The sequence below is a fragment of the Haliaeetus leucocephalus genome, unplaced genomic scaffold (genome assembly GCF_000737465.1).
Source record: "Haliaeetus leucocephalus isolate CR32 unplaced genomic scaffold, Haliaeetus_leucocephalus-4.0 Scaffold228, whole genome shotgun sequence".
Lineage (NCBI taxonomy): Eukaryota > Metazoa > Chordata > Aves > Accipitriformes > Accipitridae > Haliaeetus > Haliaeetus leucocephalus.
The window spans coordinates 17,186,225-17,213,760 of record NW_010972664.1 but is presented as its reverse complement, the minus strand read 5'-3'; the positions used below and the strand labels follow the sequence as shown (position 1 = coordinate 17,213,760).

General features: G+C 41.7%; 1 protein-coding gene across 1 annotated transcript; it reads left to right on the top strand.

Annotated features, from left to right (window-relative positions):
• Positions 1-292: 292 nt before the first annotated feature.
• DPT (dermatopontin) lies at positions 293-27,536 on the top strand. Its single transcript, XM_010567383.1, has 4 exons — positions 293-591; positions 10,420-10,545; positions 21,557-21,664; positions 27,470-27,536. The coding sequence occupies exons 1-4, from the start codon at positions 293-295 to the stop codon at positions 27,534-27,536; spliced, it is 600 nt and encodes a 199-aa protein (XP_010565685.1).

Below are 27,536 nucleotides of genomic sequence, written 5' to 3'. Positions count from 1 at the left end.
GTTGTACTACAATGTGTATCTTGCTCTATACAGTAGCTCTGCAGCAAGGGATCACAGATGGTTTGCGGTGGTGGGAAGACCCTGCTCTTACGGCCTGCAGACTTACTGTACTTGCAGAATTCCACCTTAAAAGTAATTGGACGTGTCTGTAACTCAGAGAAGGTTTGCTAAGCAATGACACATTGCACTTGGATCTGGAAGCATAACATCTGGAAGCCAAATGTTAGAGGCGATATAAAAGGGCCAGCCCAACAAACCAGCAGGGCATTTCTAAGCCAGGAACATCCTCAGGATGGACCTCGTCCTTCTCTGTGTGTTCCTGCCTCTGGTGCCTGTGGCATGGGGCCAGTACGGCGACTATTACTACGGTCCCTATAACTATGGAGATAATGATGAATGGGTCAACGTGTACCGGCAGGGTTTCAACTTCCAGTGCCCGCATGGGCAGGTGATTGTGGCCATCAGGAGTGTTTTCAACAAGAAGGAAGGCTCCGACAGACTGTGGAACTATGCCTGCATGCCGGCGGCCCAGAGCCTCGGTGAGCCGACAGAGTGCTGGTGGGAAGAGATCAACAGGGCGGGAACTGAATGGTAGGATACCCCCAACCATCCCCGGAGGGCGCAGCCCTGATACCCTCTGTGAAATGCAGGTGCCAATACTGCAGCTAGAGCAATGCAAATGCATATTAGTGCCATCATAACCAGCAGCTTCACTGCCCTGAATGAATGACTGTCTGAGACTCATTAATCGCGATGCATGTGTGTGAGGCGATCAGCATCACATTTGCTTTCTCTGTAGCAATTTCTTGCTGGAGGATCTCAGTGTGCTTTAGAAATGCTGTGTCATCTGGTCACTCACAAACTCAGCTGCAAAGTGGTTTGGTCTTGCTATTCTTTCACAGATGAGGAAAATGAGGCATGAACCTTCAGTGAGGAGAGGATAAATTCCCTCTTGAAAGGCCACACATTGAATCAGTGACTAAACTGGGGAACAAATTGTAAAACTCCTCACTCTATCCTCCTGCTCTTATCACTAGAAAAAAAAAATCCTTCTCTGTATTGCACTGGCTTTTCTCTTTGTGTTTTTGTTGCTAAGCTTTTTGGCTTAGGCACAGTCAAAGGCTGTTTTCTAGTCATGCTAGTATTACAGGAGCCAAAAACCCACACTAACAAGTGATGATGGTGGCATATATATGCATGATAATGATAGCAGAAGATCATGTTAATTCCCTGGTACAGTCAGTTTTGGTTAACTAAACGTTACATTTTCCATCAACCTTAGAGGCAAAGGTCATCACATTTTATGGCCACAATAATTTCTGGAAATAGGTATAGTGTTTCATGTTTAGGCAGCATGTACTCAGTATTTATCTTCCGAATTTTTCATGAAATCTGAAATGCAGTTCTGGAAAACTCTGAGTTTGAAATATTCTTTGGACAGAATGAAATGAATGCAAGAATATTTTCAAATACTTGAAATGGTTTTGTTCCAGAAGTTGCAAAGTGATTTTTGTAGATTTCATGTTATATGGGAACAGGTTAGCAATGAAATGTGAAGCTTCTGCTTTTTAAATGATTCAAAATCTTGTTCTGAATTATTCATACTCTTTCATTTACCACGTGATACATTCCTATGGCTGATGCAATTGCTAAGGAAAAAAGATTGACCCTATACTTAATTTTTGGAATTAGAACTGAAAAGAAAGCAGGAGGGCTGCAAAACAGGCAGAAAGAAGACACTGTGATAATCCTGGGTGACTTCTTCATTTTTCTTACATTGATGCAATTTCTACTTATTGCATAGTAATTTGGAATTAGGACTTTCTACTGTTCAAAATAAAATTATTATTCTCTTTCTAAAAATCCCTAGCAGCAATTGCTCAAGTTCACTTCTCACAAACAGGATACTGTGTAAGTCTATACAGAATGTTTTCTTCTGCTATCTAACCATGGGGCCACATTCATCACCATGCTCCGTATGCTCAGCATGACTACATCCACAGTGTATTATCTGAATCTCGTTTCCTTCACGTCTTAAAAAAGTCCTTCCACTTTGTCCTCTTTCTTGCCTACATTTTTCCCTATTGCCAACCCTACCTTTTCTCCAAATGTATTTCTTTTCCAACCCTTCTTTAATGTGTTTAACTCTGTTTCACTCTCATTCCTAGCTTTTAGAGTTATTTTAGTTAGTTCTTCCCTAGCTCACCGTTCTAGTCCAACACCCTTACATCTATCTGTCTTCTCTGCATAGATCACCTTCTCTCTTTCTTCTATTTTTGAGGGAGGGGAGAATACACCAGAGTGATTAGGGAACACATACCCCTTTGCAAAGGTGAACTCATGCTCCTAATTACTTGGGCTACTTTCATAAATCTTAGCTAGCTGTGCCTGGTTGTGTTCTGCAGTTTTCTGCACCCAGGGCTGAGCTGGTTGCAACTACAGTGCTTCATGGAGAGAGGCTTGCTGTAGGCCAGCACATCCCTCGCTGTGCCCCGACACTGCTGCCCAAGAACCTAGCAGGCTCATCCCAGACTGGAGTGAAAGTGTGGGCCAGCAGGCAGCCAGCCTGGAATGTCTGAGTGCAAACGCAAACCTCAAATTAATGTGACAGACGGATATAGCCTGTAGGGCCTTTGACAATCCCACACCACCTCTCTTGGCAGTTATACTTCTCATAGCTGCCTCTCTTTTCTCTCTCTCTTCCATGCCCAGCTCAGTGCTATTTGGAGCCATCCCCAATTCTAAAGAGATTCACTCAGTAATCAAATGGGGCCACAAATGTGAGTCACAATCTGTACCATTAGTTCCTGTTTGGCCACCTCTGTTTCCCTGCTGATCTCCTGACAACCAGTCTGTTGGTGAGCAATACATCACCCTCATGTCAGCTGACACAGCACCCATTCCATGGACACCTAGTCCATTCCCCATTGATGTAGGTTGGACTGTAACATTCCTTCTTCACCTCTGCCTCATAGGGTATTTTGTCTCACCTTGCACATCCAGGGAGATTCAATGGCTTGTACCACCAATAACTACAAAGCTGCCAACTTTTTCCCAGAATTTAAGCTACATTTCCTCTGCTGTAATTCAGGCTTTTTATTCCTTGCCCTAGCTTCACTGAGTAATGAGAACAAGCACACTGCATCCTTTGTAAAATCTCTTTAACTTATTAATAGGTAGCAGCTATGCCTTTCCCTCACCCACGCACCTTCACCCATGCTTTTTCTTTCAGGCTGAACACATCTCCATTCTAAGTTCTCCTTTGGAAGTTTTACATTCCAACACTCCTAAGCAAGCACTGATCATACATACAGCTCTCCTCTGAATTCCCTCCAGTTTCTCAGCCATGTCCCAGAAACTCTGGTCTGGCAGAAACACCAAAAAATGACCTCTGAGAAATGATGTTTATGGCGTTTGACAAATCACCATTCCTGACTGTTGTGCAGCTGCACAACAGAGACAAACCCAAGAGAGGTTTAATTAGAAAAGACAACAAACCAAGAAAAGCTTGAGAGCGAAAATGAAGTGGGAATATAAAGCAGAGAGAAGAAAGAGTCTTCAACTTATTATTTCCTTTGGCCATTAGCATGGGGGGAAATGGCAGAAATGGATGTGGGGAGTATAAGGATAAGAAAGTTGGGGGTTAGAGGGCAAGGACGGAACCCTTGGCAGAGCTGGTTTAGGTAAGTTTGCTTCCTACACTAAGACTAGGTATTATATGCACTTCCAGGATTAAACTTGTAAGACTTTGCATCTTGCAGATACGAAAAAATTATTCAACAGGAAGAGGGCAATGACACAGATCCACATCAGGCATCTAATCGCAATGCCTAGTTTATGACCTCTGCCCCCTTCCAGGGTCAATGGAGAGAAACAGGTAGTCTAAAAACTGTTCTCTGGGGCACCCCATCTCTCTCCAGAAGCAGACTCATGAATACCAATCACCTCTGACAGTTGCCTAGAATTACCTACTGGCATTTCAGAATACATCTAACTATAGGTGCTTAATTTAATAAATGCATCCCTGAAGTTAAGCATGTATGTGCCTACACTTCTGAAGACAGCATGTTCTTTTGTGTTTTGCTGAATGGACATGAGAAACCTGTGAACATGTTACAGGACTCATAGGGAAAATTTTGGCAATAGATTGGATCAGATGACCAGTGATGCCTTCTCAGCTTCATTAATCTGTGAATACATTTAAAGTTAAGTATGTGTACAAAGGCTTGATGAATCTGTCCCAACACCTTACTCCTGCAGAGGCTATCTGCTAACCAAGATGCTATTCAATACTAGGAGCAGAATCTGTTCCTGGATAATTTGGAAATACTCCTGTCTGGAGCAGGGAAAAGTCTCCAGGACATCCCCTGATTCTACGCAGTCCTTCTAATTATTTGTATGCTGTGACATCTCAAGGGATCCTGCCTTTTCAGAAAGAATAAAGCTTATGTTCTTAGTTCCATTTGTACTGGAGGAAGTTTGACCTTGGGTAAATATTTCGCCACCTAAGAAAAGGTGAGGTGATTGCAGGTGAGACTGTTCTTTACTGCTTCACTGAATACTACAGAGTTGTCTCTACAGACCAGTCTTTGAACAAGGTACTTAAGAAAAACTATTTTTCTTGCCTGAAAGGAGCCTACCAAAGGACAGGGATCACACAAATAAATGAACAAAAGCTTGCAAGTGAAAGACAAGCAACTCTTCCTTCCAGGAGAAAAAGTTTGGTTTATACCACATAATACAGATGGAGCCATGCCATATCCCCAATATACTCTCAGTTTCCCATAAGGCACAAAGCAGAAACATTTCCAGCGAAGTGGTATTTAATGCATGTTTATTGCCTCTTTTCCTTGTTTAGACTTCTGAGGAAGTGTTTGGGTGGGACTTGGAAAAAACAGATATCTAGATTCTCCCTCCCCACTCCCATTCTCACTCTCCTTCGCCTTCTCTTTAAGTCCACGAACACACACACACACAGGCACAGATCCTTCAAGTAGGCACACAACCCTATTTCCCACAAACTAGGTGCAAAGACAGACTCATGAGCAAAGGAAGTGTCTGCAGGAGCCTCCTGTTCAGACTCTGGCAGCACACCCTGGTACATCTGCGAGGAACTGTTTTTGTTCTCAATCTCTGACCAATCCCAAGTCTCAAATCTGAGACTGTATTACCCAAACCCAATAATCAAGCTGCCCTTTCAAAATGTTCCCATTTGTGCTATCTGTGCAAACAAGTTAATTTTCTTCAAAGCCCTAGGTTTATGTTAAAGGGACAATGCTGCAAGCTTTTAGCACAGCTGCAATGGACTGAGTCCAGAGGGAGCATCTGAGGAGAAGAGGGGTGTTTCTGCAGATAGGGAGGCTTCATCAGCGACTGTCAAGAAGAAATCAACAGGGTGAATAGGCCCTTGCTTTCCCTTTGGGCGGGGAGGGGAAAGAAAGTCATCACTGACCCCTATATGAAAGAAAAAAGATAGCTGAACATTATAGTAAGGTTGCCTTTGGCACGTGGAAGTCACAACAACACATCTCGCCACCCCACAACAGATAGTGAAGACTCCTAGTAGAAGTGGCCATTGGAGACTGGCATGGCCTAACCAAACACAGAAAAGTCATTCCCTTTGTCTGAGTGCCAGTGTTTCAAGTGTCCTGAGCCTGCCCTGAGCCATTAATGTCTCCCCACTCATCTGTAACAGACTGACCATTAAATTAGCTTTCATCATGCAACCAACCAAATTGCACAGAGGAAGGACACTCCACAAAAACAACTGAGAGCAGGACAGAGCCTCCCGTCCACAGCTGTACCAAAAGGAAATTAACTTTTGGATACTGAAAGTAACAGATTTTGGTGAAACAACACTCCGGGAAAACAGTCTATCTAATGTCTCGTTCAAAATGCCTCCCACACTCTAACCATGGTCTTACCGGCTGCGTGAGGTTAGGCCACCTCTCTCCATATGCACGCCAGGGAGGACTGCAGATGAAAGCACGCAGTATTATTTCTATTGGGTCAGTTTGCCCTGTCTGATAATATCTCCATAACATATAGATTCATTCTGCTGTGAGAGGCTCTAGAGAGATAGCTTTAAAGTAATTAGTGATGCAAGTTTTACAGGAGCCATCTGCTCTACAGCAAAACAGTGGGATTTTTTTTTTTAAGTACCTAGAATGACACTCTCAGGTTACCCTGTTGTAAGGAACAAATTGCCCTTAATGAAGCATGACACAGTGACTACTGAGCTGTGTGTCAGACTCTGCATGTTTCCAGAGAGCTTCAGGGAGTGCGACACGATCAGTGCAGCAGGGGCTCAATGCAGGCTCTAACTGCACCACTTACTGCATCTTGACTTGGACTTCCCTGACCGGATTTGTAGTGAACAGGCTTCCTCTTTGGGTTGTCATCCTCAGGACAACATACTGCTCAGGCTAATTCCTGCTGTATCTGAGGGGGACAGGGAGCCTTGGAGAGAGGTTTACAATGCAGCACCAGCATTAGGTGGGGCACAACACTCTGGGGCTTTGTCTAGCAAAGAGCAAAAAATAAGATGTAGGCATATAGCAAAAATAAGATATAGGCATAACTACGAAGTGTCACCACAACTGGTGCCATTGCTCAAAGCAATTATACTGTTGCAAGCAATATTTGTCTTCAGTCTGGCAGGCAACTGTTGAGTCAATGAGGTATACACTCGGTCGCTGAGGCTATATCAATGTTTGCAAATAATGTGGCACAATTTAAGTGGATCTGCAGGGTGAAACAGTTCATGCATGGACCCAAAATCCACACGTGCATTTTGAGTGGGTTTGTTTCAAACCAGCTCTAGTTTGGTCTCACAGATAAAAGTTCATTGGTGAACAAGGAAAGCAGTCCTGACCTGAACTAAACCAATAACATGGATGCACACTTTGGTTGCTTGGCATGACAGAACTCAGATGCACAACACTCCTTAACCAGTTCAGAAGAAGATTTGGGGAAGCAGAGGCTTTTTACAGCAATTGCAGCAGGCCAGGAAAAGCCGCAGCTCCCATAGCGCTGTTACTAGACGGAACTCCTCCCAAAATAAGGCTGCATAGTTTACTTACTTTCTACAGAACACTGCAGTCGTTTCCAACAGACATAAACGAGGGAAAGGAAGAGCAACTTCCCATTCAACAGCACCTGACCCTCACCACCACCAGTCTTCCCACTCCCTCACCTACCAGCCAGCTCACCTCCTCTTCTCCCAGTACCAGATCCAAAAGGCAACTCTTCATGCATCGCAACTTGAGCCAACTAGAAAAACAAAACAACCTACCATTGCCAAGTTTAATCCCACACAGTCCCAGCCAGTTTCTCACGCTCCTCTGCATTCACCTTCTAAGAGATATCTTCCTCTCTTCTTAGCAATGTCAGGATTTCATGAGTGAGGAGAACCCAGTAACATTAACTCTGAATACTGAATTATCTTCTAAAGCAAAAGTGCCACAGAGTGGGCCTAGGGTTTTTTTTTCACTTGGCCATAAATCAAAGGCCCTGAATTGCTAGTTTTTATTCACCATACTGGTTTGCAGGATTTGCTGTGACAGGAGTAGTGAATTCAACAGAGAAGGAAGAAAACCTTACATATTAAGTGTTGTTTTCAGATTAGTGCATAGACCATCTGACTAAAAAAGTGTGTAGGGACAGGTTGTTTGTTTCCCTTGAATCACTTTCGGCTCGTAGGAAAGAGGCCAACTGGGAAAAGACAAGAGCAAAAAAGATTATATATGAGGTCACAAATAAGCACTCCAATTTCTGAGAGCATCTCTTAACTTTTGGAGGAATATCTGGATTTGACTTAAAAATTAGATCAGGGAAAAAAATCCTGTGTTATCTCAAAGCTAAAGAAAAGTACTTCAACGTCACTACTACCTTTCGCTGAACCCAATATTGAGCTTGATTAACAGATTGCAGGACTTTGTGTGTATGAGACAGAAGTAGAGAGGGAGAATTGAACATGAGCTTAAAAGTATATTTCAAATTTTACTTTGAATGTTTTTAAAATAAAATGGCAATTATAAGACATGGCTTATGTCCAGTTATACTCTCTAAGAAACTAATTTTTAAGGCAACTCCAAATATTATATTTTTAAAACAATTTTTTCATGAGAAGGTAGAATCAGGATCAAAAATAACCAAACCTTCCTGAAGTTTGGTGCCCAAATATGTACACATGTAAACATAGGAGTGTTATGTTAGCTAGATTTTTCCAATCCACTATAGAGAGAAGAGTCCATCAGTGAAGTCTCTCTCAAAATGAACCTTTCCATCAAAATTGGACTGTATTAGTAGAGGTGTCAAGAAAATAAAAACTGTTGGAGGGCAAAGAGAGCAGGAAAGAGGGCAGGACTTCCCAGACTGACTGTCAGCAGGTGGGGAGAGAAAAGAAGGAAGAACCTGCCACAAAGACAAGTACGGGCAGGAATATTAGATGCTGATCTGCGAGGATGGGAAACTGCAGGTCAATGCTGACCCTCTGAGAGGAAGTGCAAAGGAGAAGGAGGAATGAAATGTTCCCATTATTGCACCTATGCAAAAGAGCTAGAAAATCTCCCAGGGACACAAGGACTTGAGCAGTGGAAAGGCAATGGGAAGGGGGAGAGGCAGAAGATGATGAAGAGATACAAGTTTGGTTCTACTTTACACAGATTAATACTCATCTTGCAACAGGTACAACCATTCCCTATATTTCTGTATATCAACCTTTTTTTTCATCAGGATAACACCAATCATCTGCAGCTATCCAATATGTTTGCACAGAGTCTTAGCCATATGTTCCCATGGCCTATCTGCCAAAAAACAGAGCAACTTCCTATCAAAGTCCTGCTGAAATCCTCTGAGTGAGAGCCAAACTGCCTTACTTGGTGTGATACCATAGCAACCCAGAGTCCCCAACATTGCTTAACTCTGAAGGTCCTCGAAAGAGTCTCACAAAGCACAGCAAGTATGTGTGGCCCCAGCAACGTGGGAGATGCAGGGATACAAACAAATGTAAATACTCTTGTCTGAACAACAGAACACAGTGGAAGGGACATATGGAAGAGACCCCTGGTTCAAAGGTAGAAGCTGAAAGTTAGGCAGAGGAATTCATCCCTGCACTGGTCAAAATTGATCAGTTTTTCAGCTTTTGCATACAAACACTTGAGCCTCACACTTTGGGAGCACTAACACCTGTATGCACCAAGTGAATGACTTTCCAAACACCAAACTCTGCTAGATGATGTGTTTTCCCTCCTGGGAACTCCAGGCTCATTAAAATAAACTATGAGGTCATTGAATGAAACTAGGGGAAATTTTTGGTGTTTGTTAATCACAAAGTTACCTCTGAAAGCGTCTTTGGGATATATCTATGTATTTGATTTCATGGTATCACAAGGAAAAGCTCTAGGCTGCCAGTTTTCCTTGATGAATGAAAAAGAAAGAAAAGGAAAGGAAAAGGAAGAAACTGAATTCCTGTGATTTTCTCCAACAGGGAAACAATGAGGCTAGGAGGGCGCTTGAGAGAATGGGCGTTCAATAGCTGAGTTAATGAGCTGTCTGTTTTCATGCTCTCCTTGTCTTTAGTCTCCAAGAAGGAAGCTATTCAAACTGATTATCACTTGAATTACTTTGGGTATCAGTGTCCAGATGCTTGTAGGGTGTGCAGAAAGAGAAGCATATATCTGCATGCTTAAAGACCATGTCTATTCTACTTGAAGGCAGTGATTTACATGCATGACAGAATTCCTGAGTACACAGAAAGCATGAAGCAGCCGATTTTTCTTTTGAAAATCCAGTCACAAAATTTATGTGAGTCTGATAATTTCCTAACATCTGAGTGTCAGTTTTCCTCGTGTGATTGTTTTCATCACAAGCCTATAATGTTTTGAATTAAGAGTGCCTTCTCCTGGAGACAGGTAATTGAGTAAGAAATAAAATAAAAGAAATTGCTGAACTTCTTTTATAAAAGAGTTTCTAAGGCTTCTTTTTTTTTAGAGAAGCAGTTGATGAAATTACTCCAGTGAACCCCAAATGCTCAAATACCAACAGTCAAAGATAAAAGTATTAATGGACTATTTTGAAGTCAGTCTCATGATTTGTAAACAGTTGAGAATGTCAACACCAGAACAATCTTCTTGCCTGATTAGCATACTGGAATGATTAAATACTTAAAAACAGTTTAAACAGTTTTAAATGCAACATAAATATTAAGACGTTATTAGTTAACTACTGCTGCTTTCTTATACAAAATGGTTACTCAATACACAGCAAGTGCATACAGTGCTTCTCGATATAAAGCCAAACCCTGAGCTTCCACCCTGAATCAAAATTTTAATTGCTATTTTCAGGAATGTTTGAACCTACCAAGGAATCTAATATCTTGTTTTCTTTATGTGTTCTCTTCTTTCTCCTCTTTCTTAGGTATCAAACCTGCTCAAACAATGGGCTGGTGGCTGGTTTCCAGAGTCAGTACTTCCCATCTGTGCTTGACCGTGAATGGCAATTTTACTGCTGCCGCTATAGCCGGAGATGCCCGTATTCATGCTGGTGAGTTCAAGCAGAAACCAAACCTGTTAGCCTCTTTTTCCCAGCAGTCCCCACAAATGTCTTTGGCCACTTTGCCCACCAAAAACTTTGGGAAAAAGTTAACTGTGTTTTATGGGGCTAAGCAAGTTATTTCCAGTCTGGTAACAGTATTCTTGAGGATCCATGGCTAAGGGAAGAGAATGAGGGCACAGTTAGGCTGAACAGCACAACACAGTAGCTAGCCCTAACTGAACAGGTCTGGGTACCAGCAGCAGCCTAGCTAAGCTGGAAACCATGACAGAAGTCTCCAAAGTGGAACAGCATTTCAAAGGTGGTGATATAGCTCCCACTACAAATCCAGCACAGGAGTAGGAGCATCTCTGCACTACACAATTGTGCCACAATGACTTACAGGAGTGAACTTACTGCCAGTTACCTCAGAAAAAATATCCTCTGGCTGACAACCTGGGATATTTGTAGTGCATACAACTTGCTCCCTCTCTCCAGGCTGTTTGAAGACCAAAGTCAAAATGAGCTACTGATCATAGGCCAAACCTAAAAAAAAAAAAAAGGTGGCCTCACCTCAACACAGTATCACAGCTGGTGCTGGCACCCTCACAAAGGCTACAGAAAAATAAGCTACACATCCTGAGCTTCCCTGTGCCCCCAGGTGTGGTTTCTCTAAACTGAGACAGCAGCACGGTAGCAGACTGTATAGAGAAAGCTCATATGGTTCCTGTCCATTCTGTGTAACAGAAGTCATGATTTTACGCTCCAGGGCTAATAATCCAGCTATTCTGACTGATACAAAGAATAACCTACCTGCACATAAAAAAAAAAAAAAAGAAGAAAATAGGGGGAAAAAAAATCTGTGCTTGAATCTTTGTTTCCAGTACTCAGCTTTGAAGTAAACTTCCCACTGAGATGAATACAAACTGTTTACATGCCCGTTGGCCTTACTTGTCTGGCTGGCTACTGGCCAAACACAACAGCAGTGCCTTGCTTTGCATCATTCAGCCTCCTTGCAGCCAGGAGGAAAAGAAATGGGGGTTTATTATTATTATTATTATTATTAAAGTTTTAAATGACAGGAACTCTGTAACAAAGTCTTTGAACGTTCTTCTGCCCGCTTTTCAGCCTACACTGCCCACGGATGTTCTCTACATGGGGGTTTATTTACATACCTGCCCAGGCTCTTCCCTCTGAGGGAAACTCACTCTAACTTTTAAGCAGTTCTTCCAATCTCTCTTACTCCTCTAATACTGCATGCGTTTTCAGAGAGACAACAGAAATCTTCTCTGACCTCTTTTGTTGTTGTTGACAGTTCCGCTTCCCTCAGACGTCGTCTTGACAACTGGGAACAGCTTTGTCTCTGCCTTGCAAATTGGCATTCAGAGTAATGCAATTCCTAATGTAAATGTTTGGGGTTACTGATGTCTTGCAGTTTCCATCCCAGCTGCACATGGACTCCTATATTGCCCTTCTATTTCCAACAGTGACAACACTCCATTTTTATGCTTGGAAAAGAATGCCTTATGCAGTTCAGCTGCTACTGTCTTTCCATGCAGAAAAGGCAGCATTTCAAAGGCAGGTGAAGCATTTCTCCCTCTAGTCAGCGTAGAAATCCCGTGTGCTCACATTCTTCTGGGAGGGGAGAGCTGTAAAACCTCTGGGAAGACCTGTCACCTAGCTTACGAAAAGCTTCTGGTGCATAGTTTGTGAGTATGTGTTCATTATAAAACCACTTCGTACCCTGTATTACCAGGCTTAGTCACTCCCTCTGGAACCCAGTTTGTTCTGTTCAAGCTACTGGCCTATCTTGACACTGCCATATCCAGTCTTGGCCTAGAGAATCTCTCATACAGTTTCTTCTACTTGAGAGCCTTGTTTGACCTTACTCTCTTGAAGTGCCTCCTTACAATATATTTCTTCCAATTTCTTTCAAGGTCTCATTCTGTCTTTGGAGTTATTAAGGAAGATACAAGCTCTTTCTACATACAGTTATCCAAATTAGGATGCTATGTTCTGGACGGACAGACAAATAGATAGGTAAAAACCTGGTGGTTTAACAGGCTCAGAGGGGAGTGGTTAAAGGGTGATACCCTGCCTGGGTGCCCATTATGAGCAGAGGACTGTACCTAATGGTCTACCGTGGGACCTGTCCTGCTTAACGTATTTATCAATGACCCTGAGGAGGCAACAGAGCACACTCTTGCCAAGTTTGCATATGACACCAAACCGGGGGGAACAGCTGATATGCTTGAGCGCAGGGCTGCTGTTCAGAGGGATATAAAGAAAACATTTTCCTCTATGAGGACAGTGAGATAGTAGAGCAGGTTGCCCAGTGAGGCTGTGCAGGCTCCATCCTTGGAGGTTTTCAAGACTTGACTGAATAAAGCCCTGAGCAGCCTGGTCTGACCTCGTGCTTGACCCTGCTTTGAGCAGGGGGCTGTACCAGAGACCTGTTGAGGTCCCTTTCTGCCAGAGTTATCCTGTGATCCCAAACAAGAGGACTCCTCTGCTGGAGACCCCACACCATGCAGCTAAACTCTCCTCTCCAAAACAGTGGTCTCCCGCTTATTGTCTGCTGGGAATGGTCTCTCTTCTGTTTTATTCCCTTTACCCTGTCTAGACAGTGTCTGGGAGAGTGCTAGTTGTTATGCGAACATACAAGCAATGTGAACTGCAATGTGGTAGTGTGAAACCCCATGCTTTGGACCCACTTTTACTGCTACAGATGTGACTTGTCTGAATTGTTAAATTTCAGTGTACAGCAACTAAACTTCCCATTCCCTAAGCCCAGGAGTTCTCACTCACAACTTCACTCCCATTGGCATTTCCAAGTTATTGTCACAAAACCTTGTTCACACATCACACTTCTGGTCTGTATCTTGCACTCTGTTTAAGATGCATTTGACAGAGAGAATGTGTTTTCCAAACAATCTGCAAAGCAGTTCTGGGCTACCATGGGTGGAACCTCAGAACGTATATGCATGTAAGACACAATAGAAATGTGTGTGTGTATACAGTATCATCATTTATTACAGTTTCTGCCCCAACCTATAATGGTATTTATTCTGTTCCAGAAACTAGCTGTCAATAAACTATCTGTGGAGAAATGGCTATTAACATGCTGCTGACTCCTGTTTCTTGGTTGAAGCAGCCTAATTTCATGCAAAGGCATTTATTAGTATATGACTATGTGGAAAAGTAATACCAGGAAAACATGCAATGACTGTGGTGCCTCATGGATCATGCGTGACACATAGGAAAATCCATATTTAAAGACAATACATAGCAGAATTTCTCAGCACGCTTCAATTCTAATGCGCAATGAATCCTTCATTGTGAAACCAAATATGGGGAGAAAGACATTTTTAAGAAAACTGACAATACTAAGAAGTAACAAAACTGTTTTAAATTAGATCTCACCTTGGGTATTTGATCCCTTCCTCTTCCAGTTGTCTCCATACAGGGCTCTCTGGCAAATATAAAAGCAGTAAGACAGCTGATCCTTATGCATAGATTCTCTTGGCTCTTCTTCTTCAGGACTACATTCCTCCTGAAGTGAGCTGGTCTTCCCTACAATGAATAAAGACAGATTTTCCCCATATATACAAGCCATGCAAATGGTTTGTTAGAATTTGACCCAGTTTTTACAGCTGGAACATTCCGATTTTTTTCGAGTCCTGCTAATACTTACTGGAATACTAATTTATGACACCATCATGCTGACTGAAACCCACACTTAAACACTTCGCTTAACTTAAGAACATGGTTAAAGCCAAACGCGTGCTTAAGGACTTTGCTTGGTAGGATCTATACCCTTACTCTTAGAGCCTAGCAGTTCTGTTTCACAGCTCATCTTCTCACCATTAGTTCCCAGTTTACCTGTACAGTAAGCCCATATTGAAAATAAATATACTAATTTTTTTCCAGTCTCATAGTTTTGCACTTCCTATTTTTATTTTTTTTTACAAGTACCTTGTTTTCTTCTTCACTATGCCAAGTCTTGTCATGGATTCTGCACATTTCTACCATACTGAAAATAATTAACATTGCTCACAGGAGGCAGAAAAGCTCCCATTATTTTACCTGGCTAGGGAATGCTACCACTGTGTGCTGATTTGAACCATAAAGGAAGCAAATCCATCACAGATGCAGAGACAATGTTATTAAGCGGTCCCATTAGAGCCCAGATTTTTCTCTTTGCCAGGAAATTGAAAGCTTGACTCCTTACTCTCAAAAGCAAACACATGTCACAGAGCAGCCCCAAGTCTGCACAGACTGTTTATGACTGTTTCCCCTCTCCAAACAACAAGCAGTCCAAGTGCCAGAAGGTCTGTCTGGAGCTGTGGCTGCTCTCTGTCACAGTGACATTGTCCAGGCAACAATTACATTTTCCAAGAGTTATGGGTCTTAAAGAACTTATTTGTTTTCTGACTCAACCTGCCACCAAAGCCATATTGAAACTTATGAGATCCTATGCAGGTTTCTCAGAGATTACTAACAGCAGAGATACAAATCCAGGAGGTGAACTCAGAATAGATGTGGGGGAAACATGTGCTTCTGGGAACCCAATTCCCCTTCCCTCTTTTTTTTTTTTTTTTAATAAAAAAAGGTATTTAACTGAGTTTTTTTTTTATATCTAGCAAATACAACCTTACAGTTCAATCTCCAGGACCATCTTCCAGAGACATCTTAGGAGAAACACATTTGCTTAACATTGGAAAGCTGGCTAATGTTATTTCAGACATGACTTTCTTGAGGAACAGGCATAAGGTGCCCTGAGCAATCTGCTGCTGCTTGTATCTGTATTGCACTAGCTCATGTAGGCCTCCAAGAAGAACTGTGGTCCCACACTGTCGGCCTTGTGGCTCCTCAGCCCTCTGAGAGTTTGTGGTTTTCACTACAACATAGTGGAAACAGAAAGGCGGTGATGTATCTAGGTGAATCTATGACCTCAGAGCCTGGAGCTTGAACTCAATCCCAAAACACACGTGACATGGCCACATGAGAAAACTGTTCATCTCTAGAGCAGCTCCATGGCACCTCTAGTTCCCTGACAGCCCAGCAATCTGGGATCTATGCTGGGATCATTGGCAGGAATTTCTGTAGACAGTTTACTAAGACCTTCTTTGGCTTTTCAGCATAGTATGCTTTTTAAAAGGGGATGACCGCTGTCTTCCAGCTGGAGGAAGAACTGAAATTGATTAGAGAGTCATATAATTCCCATGTTCACTGAATGTAACATGCAGGCTCATGGCTCTTGAACAAAAATTTTCCTTTAGGAGAGCCATATTCTTGAAGCACTTATAAATAACATCTGAATCAGTAAGGCCATTCAGGGGACACTCCTTGTCCTCAAAGGTCAGAAAGTTAATGTCAAAGCTTATGTTTTCCTCCTGAAATGGAACAGCTCCTTCTTTTGGCTGTGGCATTGCTAGAGGAAGAGTTCAGCAGCAAAGAGGAAAATGAAGGTTAAAGAGGAGCCATTCATCTCGTTAACACTGTAGTTGCACAAGAAGTGAAAAGTGTAAGGTACTCCGAAACAACGTACTTACTAGCAGGGAATAAGCATATTCAACAGTTGGAGCAGGAAACCATGAGCTCTACCACTGACCGTCTTTGATAATTTAAAAGACTCATTTCTTTTGTCTGCTTGATATCTGAAAGCAAGGCATATCCACAGTTCCCATTTACTTCTCTAAGGGGCAGACTGTACAATACTAGTAAGGCCATGGGTGTGACTCAATCTTCTTATTGGTACAAAATAGACTTAGGATAACTATTTCTGAAGTCAATCATTAAGAGTGCTAGGGATCACCGTAGATTAGTACAAAACATTCTTCACAGTGCTAAATGAGTAACTCTGTGTTTTCTATTAATCTCTATCATAGTGATTCTTCACTGTGGAAAATAAACAACATTACTAGTTTCAGACTAAAATAATAACAACAGTAATCCTGTTAAAGATTTAATGCCTTTTTTCAATATGTTTCCTACCCTGAGCAAGGTTTATAGGATTATAGTAAAATACATTAGAAAAACATGGGGATGGGTGGGGCAATGCAAACCAGTCAGAAGATAAACCATCTTACATCAACCCTATACCAGCTAAAAAGCCCCTTATGAAAATACCTTTTTCTGTTAGGCTTTCCTGCTCTTCCCCACACATGCCAAACCACTTATATCCTTTCTCACAAGCTTTTCTTTTCCAGTCTTTAACATAAAATTACCTGCTTTCTCCTCTCTTGACAATGCCACTAGTGCTCCAAGTCTCTTGTGCCCAAACATCATACACCTGATACCAACCTGAAGTGGATTTGCAAAGCCAGACCAGAATTCCTCTGTTTTCTGTATTAATTCTTGCAAATAGATCATATGGATTGAAAAGACTACCACTTGCTAAAGGTCTCACATTACTGTTTTCTCCCCTGTGAGTCCTTCCCCAAACTTAACACCTATGTGCATATCTGGGTTTAGTAAACAATACCAGTACATGCAACCTGCTCTGCCTCCTTGGGGTTCGTTTGGCACCAAATTACTCAATGCCTCGTCCCACGATCAGTATAACACAGGTCTTCTCACAGCTGCTTTGCAAGCCTCTCTTCAAGGGCCTTCCCTCACATACCCTCTCAGGCACCACAGCGCTGTCCTTAGAGGCTTTAGAGCGCCTCAAATGGCAGCAGCAACTTTGTGTCAGCACTTGGCAATTCCCAAGCTTCTCACTGCTCCCCTAGCCCAGTTTTCTTATCAAAGAGGTCAATGCCAGAAGTGCTTACAGGGCCCTCATGCAGGTTACTGTGGATGCCTCTTCCCAAATGGGTCTTGCCCTTGGGCTTGGACTCCTTGGGAGTCCAGACTCCTGTGGGCAGGCAAACCCTCACAAACTAGGGCAAAAAGTGTCTCTCACTTGTTTCATCACTCCTCTCGGGTATAAACCATACAATGCCACGTGGCTTACAAATGCTACCACGTTTGTAAATAAATAACCTGTCTGTAGGACCCTGGTAGGTGGTTCACAGTTGATATGCATTAGAGAGTAAAACACTTAATATTTTCAATTAAGCACTTGATAATAAAGTTACACACCAAGCTACAACAAATGCTGAGGGAACCACTGTCCTGTGCCAGGCATACCACTTTGAGAAGACCCTTAATGGCAGAGTTAAATTACCTTTCTCCCTTCCATGACGAGAAAACCACGTACTGAATGTCCCTAAGCATTAAACACTAGAGCATCACTCAGTGCAGACACATTTTGTGCGACTCACCCCCAGGATTCCAAAAATGGGGATAATAGAGAAGGGCTGGGTCACACCATGGAGCCCTGCTATATAGACAACCAATTGCATTTCCTTCTAAAGGATACAGTGCAATCCTTACGACCTTGAGATGCATGGGCTTAAGGGAACAGTTTCATAAATAAGTACAGCAAACATCAAAGAGAACTGAATTAGACAGACAGACCACACAGACCCAAGTGAACTTGAACACTTCTGTCACAGCACTATTTATAATTTTTCTCTCCAGAACAAAAGGAGTCAGTAGGCATCTGTCTATGTAACAAGACAAAATTCAGAGCAGCTCAAGTCCCCAAATCATTTACTTTTGGTAATTGCATATATTTGCTTTTCGAACATTTCTTAGCAGAGGAGCCCTAAAAGGCTGAATGGCAATGTGGAGAAGTTAGCAGAGAGGGAGGGGGAGATGACATCAGGCAGAAAGAAAAGAGAGGGAAGCTAAATGAAGGCTCCCTACTGCATCTATTCACTTCAGAATAACACAGCCTGCTTCTGCAAAAGGTCTGTAAGACTCTTCACAGTAATTCAGGAGCTTGACATCAGATTTACTTTCCAACTGAAAGGCTCATGAAACAAGTTTGAAGAAATGACTCTCAGTTTTGTCTCTGAGTAGAGCTGAAAGCAGCTTTTTAACCTTGTCTCTTGCACAGTCTCATCTGCCTAGCACATAGTGCTGGTCAAGATTACAGAACATTTTCCTTGCTGAATGCCAAACAGATGTTATGAAACACATTTGGTGGAACATATATAAACACACATCTTAGTGTTTTCTCATCATAATAGCCCAAAAAAGCCCCAAAACCTGGAGCTGATGGGGGAATGCAAAATGAAATCCTGGTGCATAGCTGGTCTTCACGCCACATTTTAAAAACCTGCTATGACCCAGGAATCTTCGAAGACATGCTGACAGACACTCAGGCTCCAAATTAGTAAACTAAATATGGGGACTCTCCTCTGGCAGAGGGAGCAGCCACACCATTAAACTTTCTTACCCTCCAAAACAGAGTGTCTACCTTCTCCCTGTTGGGAATGGTACCTACCATGTGCTAACTTGCGAACTGCGTCTGAGCTATCTGCTGAGACTGTGCTAGTTGGTCTGGACTAAAACTGTCCCAGGGATTGTTCTAATAATTTACATGTCAAGGCAATCAAGTTATAGTGCCCAGAAACATTCTCTGGTGGTGTTTAATTTACTAGCATAGATGTAGCCCCAGTTTCTTTTGGCCTCTGGCTATGGATCCAGAAATACTCCTAAGTTTCCAGATTCAGATCCATGGCTTCACTGATAGGAGACTCATGCATGCAAAAAAGTTCTCCTCAAGGGCTTGATTTCTGTGTAAAGAAAATGGATAAAATACAGACCAGGTAGGAGAGGTCAGGCTTTGTGAAGTATACTCTAGCTCTCACTACAGCTCTGGGCATGGAGTGCAGGGCCTTGAAAGTAGCTTTTTGTGAACTGGGGGGCTTTCAGCAAGTTGGCTATACCGAGGGACCAGCTTATGCTCAGGTTAAGGTTCTTGTATGGGGCCATAAAGGTGTATTACAGATTCAAGTCATGGGTTGTCTAAGCAAAAAAGTATTCAAATCAAAACTGTAAACTGTCTGACACTGACAGATAAATATATATTTGGGAGCACAAGGAGAGATGTCCTGAAAGCAAAAATGATAACATCAGCCTTCAATCAAAATAACAAATAACTTAGGTTTGCCATGGTTTGACAGAAACACATTCAGGTGATGATCTTTAGTTTAAGAAAAACCACCAGCTAACTGGTAAGAAGCCATGAAAAACAGCTTTTTGTAATATTTACATTTATTTTCTTTGTCTGGCTCAGAGCCAGTTCCCTTAAAGTCCATAGTGGTCTCATTTTGGACTTTTCATGGGTGCTGGACTGAAAACTGTAGCTCTAATTTTCCCACTTGCAGAGCATACTGATGACTCTATTTTCCATCCTAACAATTGCCGGTGTATGTGATTTATTCTATTTCTCCTAGTCCGCAGCATCTGTCTGCATGACCTGTGAAATACTGCTGTTCATTTCTTATCACTGCGAGGGCTCTGCAAATCCATGGGTTCTTCGTCAGAGCTGTGACAACAGATGCTGTGACCAGGCCTGATCTTCTGTTTCCCAAACACCCTTGGGGATGGGTGTTCTTGTACTACAACTCATAATCTGTTTGGTGATTGCCATGGCCAAAGGACAGGAGGCATGAGAATGAGAGATGTTCAAAGAAGTTGACTGTTGAGACTTAGGGATCTTATAAGGTCATGCTTGAGTTTCACACTTAGTTCCCTTTTTCATTTGTCAAGCAATAATGATTTGTTAAGAATGATGTTCCAACTGAATTATGTTTTTCTTTCATTTTCAAAAGCTGAAAATGACCTGGAATTAAGTCACATCTGCTTTACAAAGAAGATGTAAACAGCATAAGAATAGGGTAAATAAAGTGATCAAAAATACATTTAAAATATACAGAAAGTGATAGCAATTTCAGAGGATTTTTTTGTTACAGCAAGTGGCTCTAAGAGAAAGCAGCCTAATATTCCAGAGTCCCTCAGTTTTCAGGTAAACCTTCAGTTTCTGAGTACTCCAACAGTTACTTGTTTGGGGTCCAAATACCCCCAAAGCATCTCATTTTAAAAACTTAAAACCATCTGAATAATTTTATTCCTAGTGAGTAAAATATTTAAGCTTGTGCTCAACCCCCACCAATTTAACAAAATGTAAACATGCACATGAGTGCTTGACTGGGATGTGCTAGGATCACCTTCAAGGATCATTCAAGTACTGCTGCTGGGCTGAATTAAGTCAGAAAAATGGTTGTCAGGATTTGGATAAAGACATCTTAACCCTGTTAGTCTCAATAGGAGTTGAGCCTTTCATTTCCATGGGGACAGCATCTCCCTTACAGGGAACCTGATTCTTCCTTGTGCTGCTTCAGAGTGAAGCTGACACAACTCCACTGGCAGCTCTCACATAAAATGGTGTAATACAAGGAAAGACTGAGTGCCAGATTTCCATTCCTGACCTCTAACATAATGTTGACATAAAGTACTGGTGAAGGTCCCAGCCCCTTCCTGCATCTGTTTATTATCTGTAAAACCAAGTACAGTATTACTTGCCTATTTCCCAGGGAAGCAGTAAAGGTAATTTGATTAATAAGTGCAGAAGCACTTCGAGCTTTTTAGATAAAATACACTGCACAAATATTGTCCAGGCCCATATTTTTACATTATATACTAGTCAGAAAGTGGCAACAACAAAGAGGAATGGATTAATTGCTACATTCATTTAATATACTTCATAAATGGATAAATGCTTCTAGTTATTTGACTTGGCAACATTTACAGCACTCTACAGCAGCAAACTAAACAGACTCACAAGAGGCCAGAGCAAATCCCTGCAATAAAGACTTAAGTAGTAGACAAGCTTTACATTCTTGTTCAGGCTGCTTTTATCCCAGAGTTGCAGATGTAGATACATATAATACTCCAACTTGCTCTTAACAGTTCTAAACTTACTGAAATTTATTCAAATAGCTACATGGATTAGTTGTGTAGAAGAGAAAGGCAGTCTCATAGGTGAGACTGCACCTTGTGGTGCTGTTAAGAAACAAGAACTTTTAAAGAAGCAGGAAAAAACTACTATTTGAGTTGCATTCAGTCAACTGGACTTTTCTATAAGATGGTAAATAATATTATCTTCTTTTTCCTTAACATAAAGGTTAACAACAGAATATCCAGGACACTATGGAGAAGATATGGACATGATGATGTACACTTATGACTATTACATCCGTGGGGCAACCACAACTTTCTCCGCTGTGAACAGGTTTGCTTTTCATCTGTTTCATTAGAAATTAAAAAAAAAAAAAGTCTTCCTTTTCTAAACAGTGCGTGGCTACACATCGCCTGCTGTGGTACTCAGCATCAGACTAGTACTTCTGAGGACCAAAGTTCACAGTGCACGTGGCTAATTGTCCAGGGTGGTGTATCAGGAACAGGGCATCTTCATGCACAAGGGGATCATTTGCTATGTCCATCTTAGTAGTGAAAAACATAGTGATGGTAGGCTTGGCTAAATCTGCACTCTGTAAAGTGTAACAGATCTTCAGTATTGTTTCTTGCCTACCTCTAGTTCGAGCATCTTTCATTTAACTCAGTAAAAACTCAGCCTGAACACCCTGATTTTTCAGGGGATGAAGAACTTATTTTTGCCCACTTTTCTTTGCAGAGAAGCAAGGAATCTGCCTGCATGCAAAGATAAGACCATACAAGTTGCAATGTGAATGCTGTAAACTGCCCAATCCATTGCAACACAATTCTAACAGATCTGAGGCCACACTGGGAATTAAGGCAATGCAGTGCACACCGATCCCTTTCCAGAAAATGAGTTAACTACTTTTTCTTGATGAGTCCTGGTCATTACGTGACATTTGGTAATCCTCTTGAGTGAGGCCCTATGGCTAGTGAAGTTGTAGTCATGCAAATGGATTCATAATTGCTCTGCTCAGTTAAAAAGAAGCATCTCTCCCTCCTTACTATGCAGAACTGCAAAGTTTTACAATTTGGACTTAACATAAACCCCACAGTGCTGTCTGCCTGGGACTACAGAGATCCTAACAGAGCAGGTTTAAGGAGACTGTGAGCAGTCACTGAAACCTGATTGTGGGAGAGAGATCTTGATTCTTTCCTCTCAAGCTGACCTCTAATACATTAACTGTGAGCTATTTCTTTGCTGATGTTTTTTATCAGACACCTCAGTCCAGTATATTAAAGCATTTGTTATCAAACACAGCACAGACAGCAAGGCAAGGTGCACTGCACTGGCCCACCGCTGCCCAGACTGGCTACAGGAGAAGAGGGGAGAGAAGAGAGAAGTGGGAATTTAAACGCACCAACATTTCAAGCTGTCTCTAACAACACTCAAAGGAGCCAAGGTGCTTTTGCCACTGTGATGCTCTTAGTTTGCCTGAGTACACTAGGGATCCCTCAGCCAAAAGATTGCCTAAAATAAGGAGGCTTTTCCAGAAATTATAAGACATTGTCAGACTGCTGCAGGTCCATAACCTTAATTTTCTGGCTAAAATTCATTAGCCTGTTTATTACCAAATGGAAGCCATGCCTGCAAATTTTTCCTATAAGTGGAAGAGTAACTTCCACGCTAATTGACTCAAAGGTATCTATTTATCCCTTTAGACAAAGAATTTACAACGTTGCAAGGGAATCTCTGTTGTAGGTTTTTTTTCTCTTAAATATTCCCCAGTGCTATTCTTAATCCTTGTTCCTCATGGCTGTGGCAGAGAGTAGGGGAGATAATGCAGACAGTGTGCTCCCCTGCAGCTGGATTCAAGCCTCTATCAGATGTGGACCAGGGTAAAGTCAGGAATCACAGAGGTGAGCCTGGAAAACAGAGCAGTTGAGGTAACCAATGCCTCTGAGCAGATTTCGGTCTGTGACTGATGAAGGCTTAACACAGCCTTCAGAACAGAGTGGCAGTGGGGCGACTGGCCAGGAGCAGAAGCAGCATCACGGGGATGTACATCAGGAGCACAGGTCCTCACAGGTTATGGGACCACAGTACCTGGAAAGAGAAGAAGCCAACAACAACACATTTGCCCTACCACTACTGTGACGGCAGAGATGAACCTGCAACAGCAGCCGGCGAAAACTATAGAGAAAACATTTTGTAAATTGCAATCTAGGAAACTTTTCTGTGCCAATGAACTTTCTGGCCTCCAGCTTCCAGAATGACTAAAACCAACTTGTGTTGCCTGGTGTATGAAGTGAAAAAAATTCCTGCTACACCAGTTCATAATTCAGATTCACACCATAACTCTCCCGGAGTGGTATACTCACAACAGCCGGCAAAGTTTGCCATTCTAAATCGTTCTTTGCAGCTGGCTAACGCAGAATAGGAGCAGAAAAAGCTATTCCAAGTCTCGGCCTGCCAGAAGCATGCACACATGCAGCTTGTCTGTGTAAACATGCTGTAGATTTTGAGACTACTTTTCATTTTCAAGCACATTAAACTTGTGTCCATACTATTTAGCCCATGACAGGCAATGTTCTCGAGCTAATGAGAGGCACAAAAAAAGCCTCTGAAGGTATTTTAGTTTAAGCTTTCCTAATCACTTCAAACAGTTAGGTACTTTTAGACTTTCTGAATAAACTTGCAGAAATTATATCCTCCCTTCCTACTCCTTAAGACATTGCATCACTGAGGTCACTGCTGATACACAGATACTTGAGAGAGCACGTGATGCCTCCAGCAAGAGCTATAGAAAGTTTAGAAAGGTGGTATCCCCACCTCCTCTTCTGTAATCACTCTCTGTGAGTTTCCATGCCTGTGTATCAGGAATGAATGAAGGAGTTGCTGTTCATCATCAGAGGTTTTAAGTGCTCATGTGTGGAAAACAGATTTTAGAAGTGGTTAATATTTACATTTTTCAGTCCCATTTTAAATGGGTCAAAAAGAGAAAACAATTTTCTATAAAGCAAGACAAAAGCAGCTGGAAAGAATTAGCAGAGGCTTGAAGTATCTCTGGAAGCACACTTGGGAGTGTGGTGGTAACGCTGACGCAGACAGGATGACCTGTGGACTTAAGTAAGGGAACATTTGCAGAGAAAGGCAGTATCTTTTGTTAGACAGACTGATACAGTCCAGTTTCAGAGAAGAGCATGGGGTATGTGAAGCTGGTTGTAAACAACTGAAACTGCCCACCTAGACATGCACATTGTAAACCCTTGGCAAAATAGCTTCCAAAATTTAAAAAAAAAAAAAAAAAATAGAAGCTTCAAAGTAGCTTCAGCCTGAGCTCTGAAACATGCTAAGTGATGATGGCATGGCTCCCTTATGGAGCCTTGTTACAGGGCTGTGGTCTGGCTGGGTTGGTCTCTGGAGTCCAGAGAGCACCACTGGGGAACTCACAGCCCAACCTGCAGCAAGTAGCTTGGACAGGGAGGTGGGGATTACCAGATGTGCTTGGTAGGTGCCACAGCTTGCCCTTCGCTGCGAAGTATAAAAATAGCACATGCAGACTATTATAAGCTCATTTCTTTTACACAACTGTCCTCTGCTCCATATATTTGGGTGATCTGAATAGCCAGTAATTTCTTAACTGCTCAGATATCATCACTGAAAGATAGATCAACAGCCAGATACCCCAGCAATAAGTACATTTGAAATGTCTGGACAAGCTGGATACCTACTGAACTCAGCTGAGCTAAATTATAGGGTATTTTAGGTCCCTAATAAGTTTCATATGACCAAAGAAAGAGGATTTTGTCAAACTCAATATAAATAGGAATTCATAGAATTTTTTAACTGAATTGGAAACAGATTATTCGGCAATATTTGGAGATAAAAGATATGTTCCCTATAGCATCAAAAATTCAAATCTGACAGAACATGACAGCTGGAGAGTAAAAGTGACAATTCAATATTGACTCCCCAAGCCAAGGAAATGCATGAAGTTAGCAATTTGGGGGGGACTTATAAACTGGTGTTAAGGATCTGCAAAGGCAATAATATATATACTAGAGTATTCCACATAGGGCAATTCCTGCTGGGATCTGCACTCCCACTGAAAAACTTGTAAGGGATCTACCAACTGAAACAGGCTGATAACTATTGAATGAAACACACTGCACCAGTGGTACAAAGTAATTGCCCACCTCCTAAACAGCTGCACGTATATGCTTAACTTCAAATGCAAGTAATGCAAAAAAAGATAAATTAAGACACTAAATGCACACTAATCGGCCATCAACCATGTGTACATATGCTAAAGTGTCTGCAAGTTCAAGTTTAAATTACAGCTTCAGAAATAATTCCATTCTAATATTTTAAAGCATGTTATTAATTCAGGTAACTAAAATACATTTATTTTAAAGAACTTGACTTTTAACTTTACAATATCCCATTTTAGAAAAATGGCTTGACCTCAGCTTTTGAGCTAAAAGTCTCTCTGACAACAGGTGCTAGTTGGGCAGACGTTAATTTTGACCCATATAATCCTGTTAATCCACATACAAGTCATCTTTTTCTTTGTCTCTCTGGGTAGCTTAGGGACCAAAAGAGTAATAACTGTCTTTGAAAAGCATGCACATAGTCCAAATGAGGACTTCCTAAAATAAACCTAAAAATGAATCTTGCATTTCATTAACCTTTGGCAACAGTTTTATGAGGAAATTACAGTTAAAAACCATTTAGGAAAGGCCTAAAGAAAACCAAAAATAAACACTACATAAGTAAATGCAGACTTGCTGATGAGTATGAGACAGACCCAGTTCCAAATGACACTCAGCACAAACTGGTGAAGTAGCATAGTAAATTTCCAATAAAAAAACTCAGTTAATGAAAGCTGAAATGAGATGCTTTATACCTACACAGACCTTAAGAGTTAAATTAATCTTATTCCAAGATAGAGTCACCCAGTCAATGAAACCATATAAGAGCAGTTAATAGCAAAATCTGGGCTCAGGTGTTCTCAGCACATCCCTGAGAAACAGCAAGTTCTGCACCAGTTTCCTCCCTGTTTGGAGCTGGCCACCAGAAAACCAGGACTGTGCAGCGGTCTTGTAAAGCAAGCTCCTATTGAACCACTCCAGCAGCATTACCTGTCCTGTGCCTCAGGTTTAGGAGATAACTATTAGCAGAATCCAAACTGTCAGAAACCTCTTGGAGTACTACCCATTACCAATTTAAATGACAGCTGCCATCTGCAAGGACTGTACTCTAGATCTAAACTCCTGTTAGCCAGTACGAAGCAGCCTAAACTGAACATTTGCTCCACAGCAGGACAGTATTTGATCCTCTGAACTCATGCTTTTTTGTCAGGGGAAAATTTAACACACAATAAGCTAAGGCGGAAATCTGCAGCCTGTTGCAGCTATTGGACACTAAATCACTGGCTTCCACTGTTGAATCCTGCTGCTCCAGTCACACTTCTTACTAACAATTGTTAGCAGGTATCCTATCACTCTCCTCAGAGAGAATACAGACATCCAATTACTCACAAACCAGGAAGAGCATAAACTCTCCTCACACTCATAAACATTGCTCTGCCTCACACGTGACTTGTGGAAATCAAGGATGAGAAGTGAATTTAATTTCTCTCACTATTGATTCCTTCACATCTTTAATAAAGGACACTAGCTAGAAGACCTAGTAGTGGAAAGAAAAAAACAAGAGTGAATTTTGCTGTGTGGATAACTCCCCACTTAGAAATGGCTTGAAAATCACCCACTTATTTTACTTTGTACACATTCCTGAGCAATACATGACAATAACTTTTGACAGAACCATCCTTTTCATCTCAGTCACTGATTTAAAGTCGGTTTAGGATTGATCACCATCAAGAGGCATCATCTTCTGAAGGATACTCAGAGACCTAATTATTCAGAGAGCTGATTTTTTTACCTTGTAAGGAAGTATGAAGGAATTATAACTATCAGACATATTTAATATCATTCCAGCCCATAAAAACACAAAGCACTCAGAAGACAGTGAGCTAATGGCAGACAGAAGTTTTTGTTGCCACGATACCTGGTGTAACGTTATTCTTACTCGTATAGTCTTATCTTCTGCAGTTCTGGCTCACTAATATCTCTCTCTTGTCTCCCTTTCATGCAGGGATCGTCAGTGGAAATTCATTGTCTGCAGGATGACAGAGTATGACTGCCCATTTCAAAATGTTTAA

Coding starts and splice junctions, on each gene's coding strand:
- DPT (XM_010567383.1), top strand. CDS start 293: ATGGACCTCGTCCTTCTCTGTGTGTTCCTGCCTCTGGTGCCTGTGGCA. Junction 592..10,419: donor AACAGGGCGGGAACTGAATG/GTAGGATACCCC, acceptor CCTCTTTCTTAG/GTATCAAACCTGCTCAAACA. Junction 10,546..21,556: donor AGATGCCCGTATTCATGCTG/GTGAGTTCAAGC, acceptor CTTAACATAAAG/GTTAACAACAGAATATCCAG.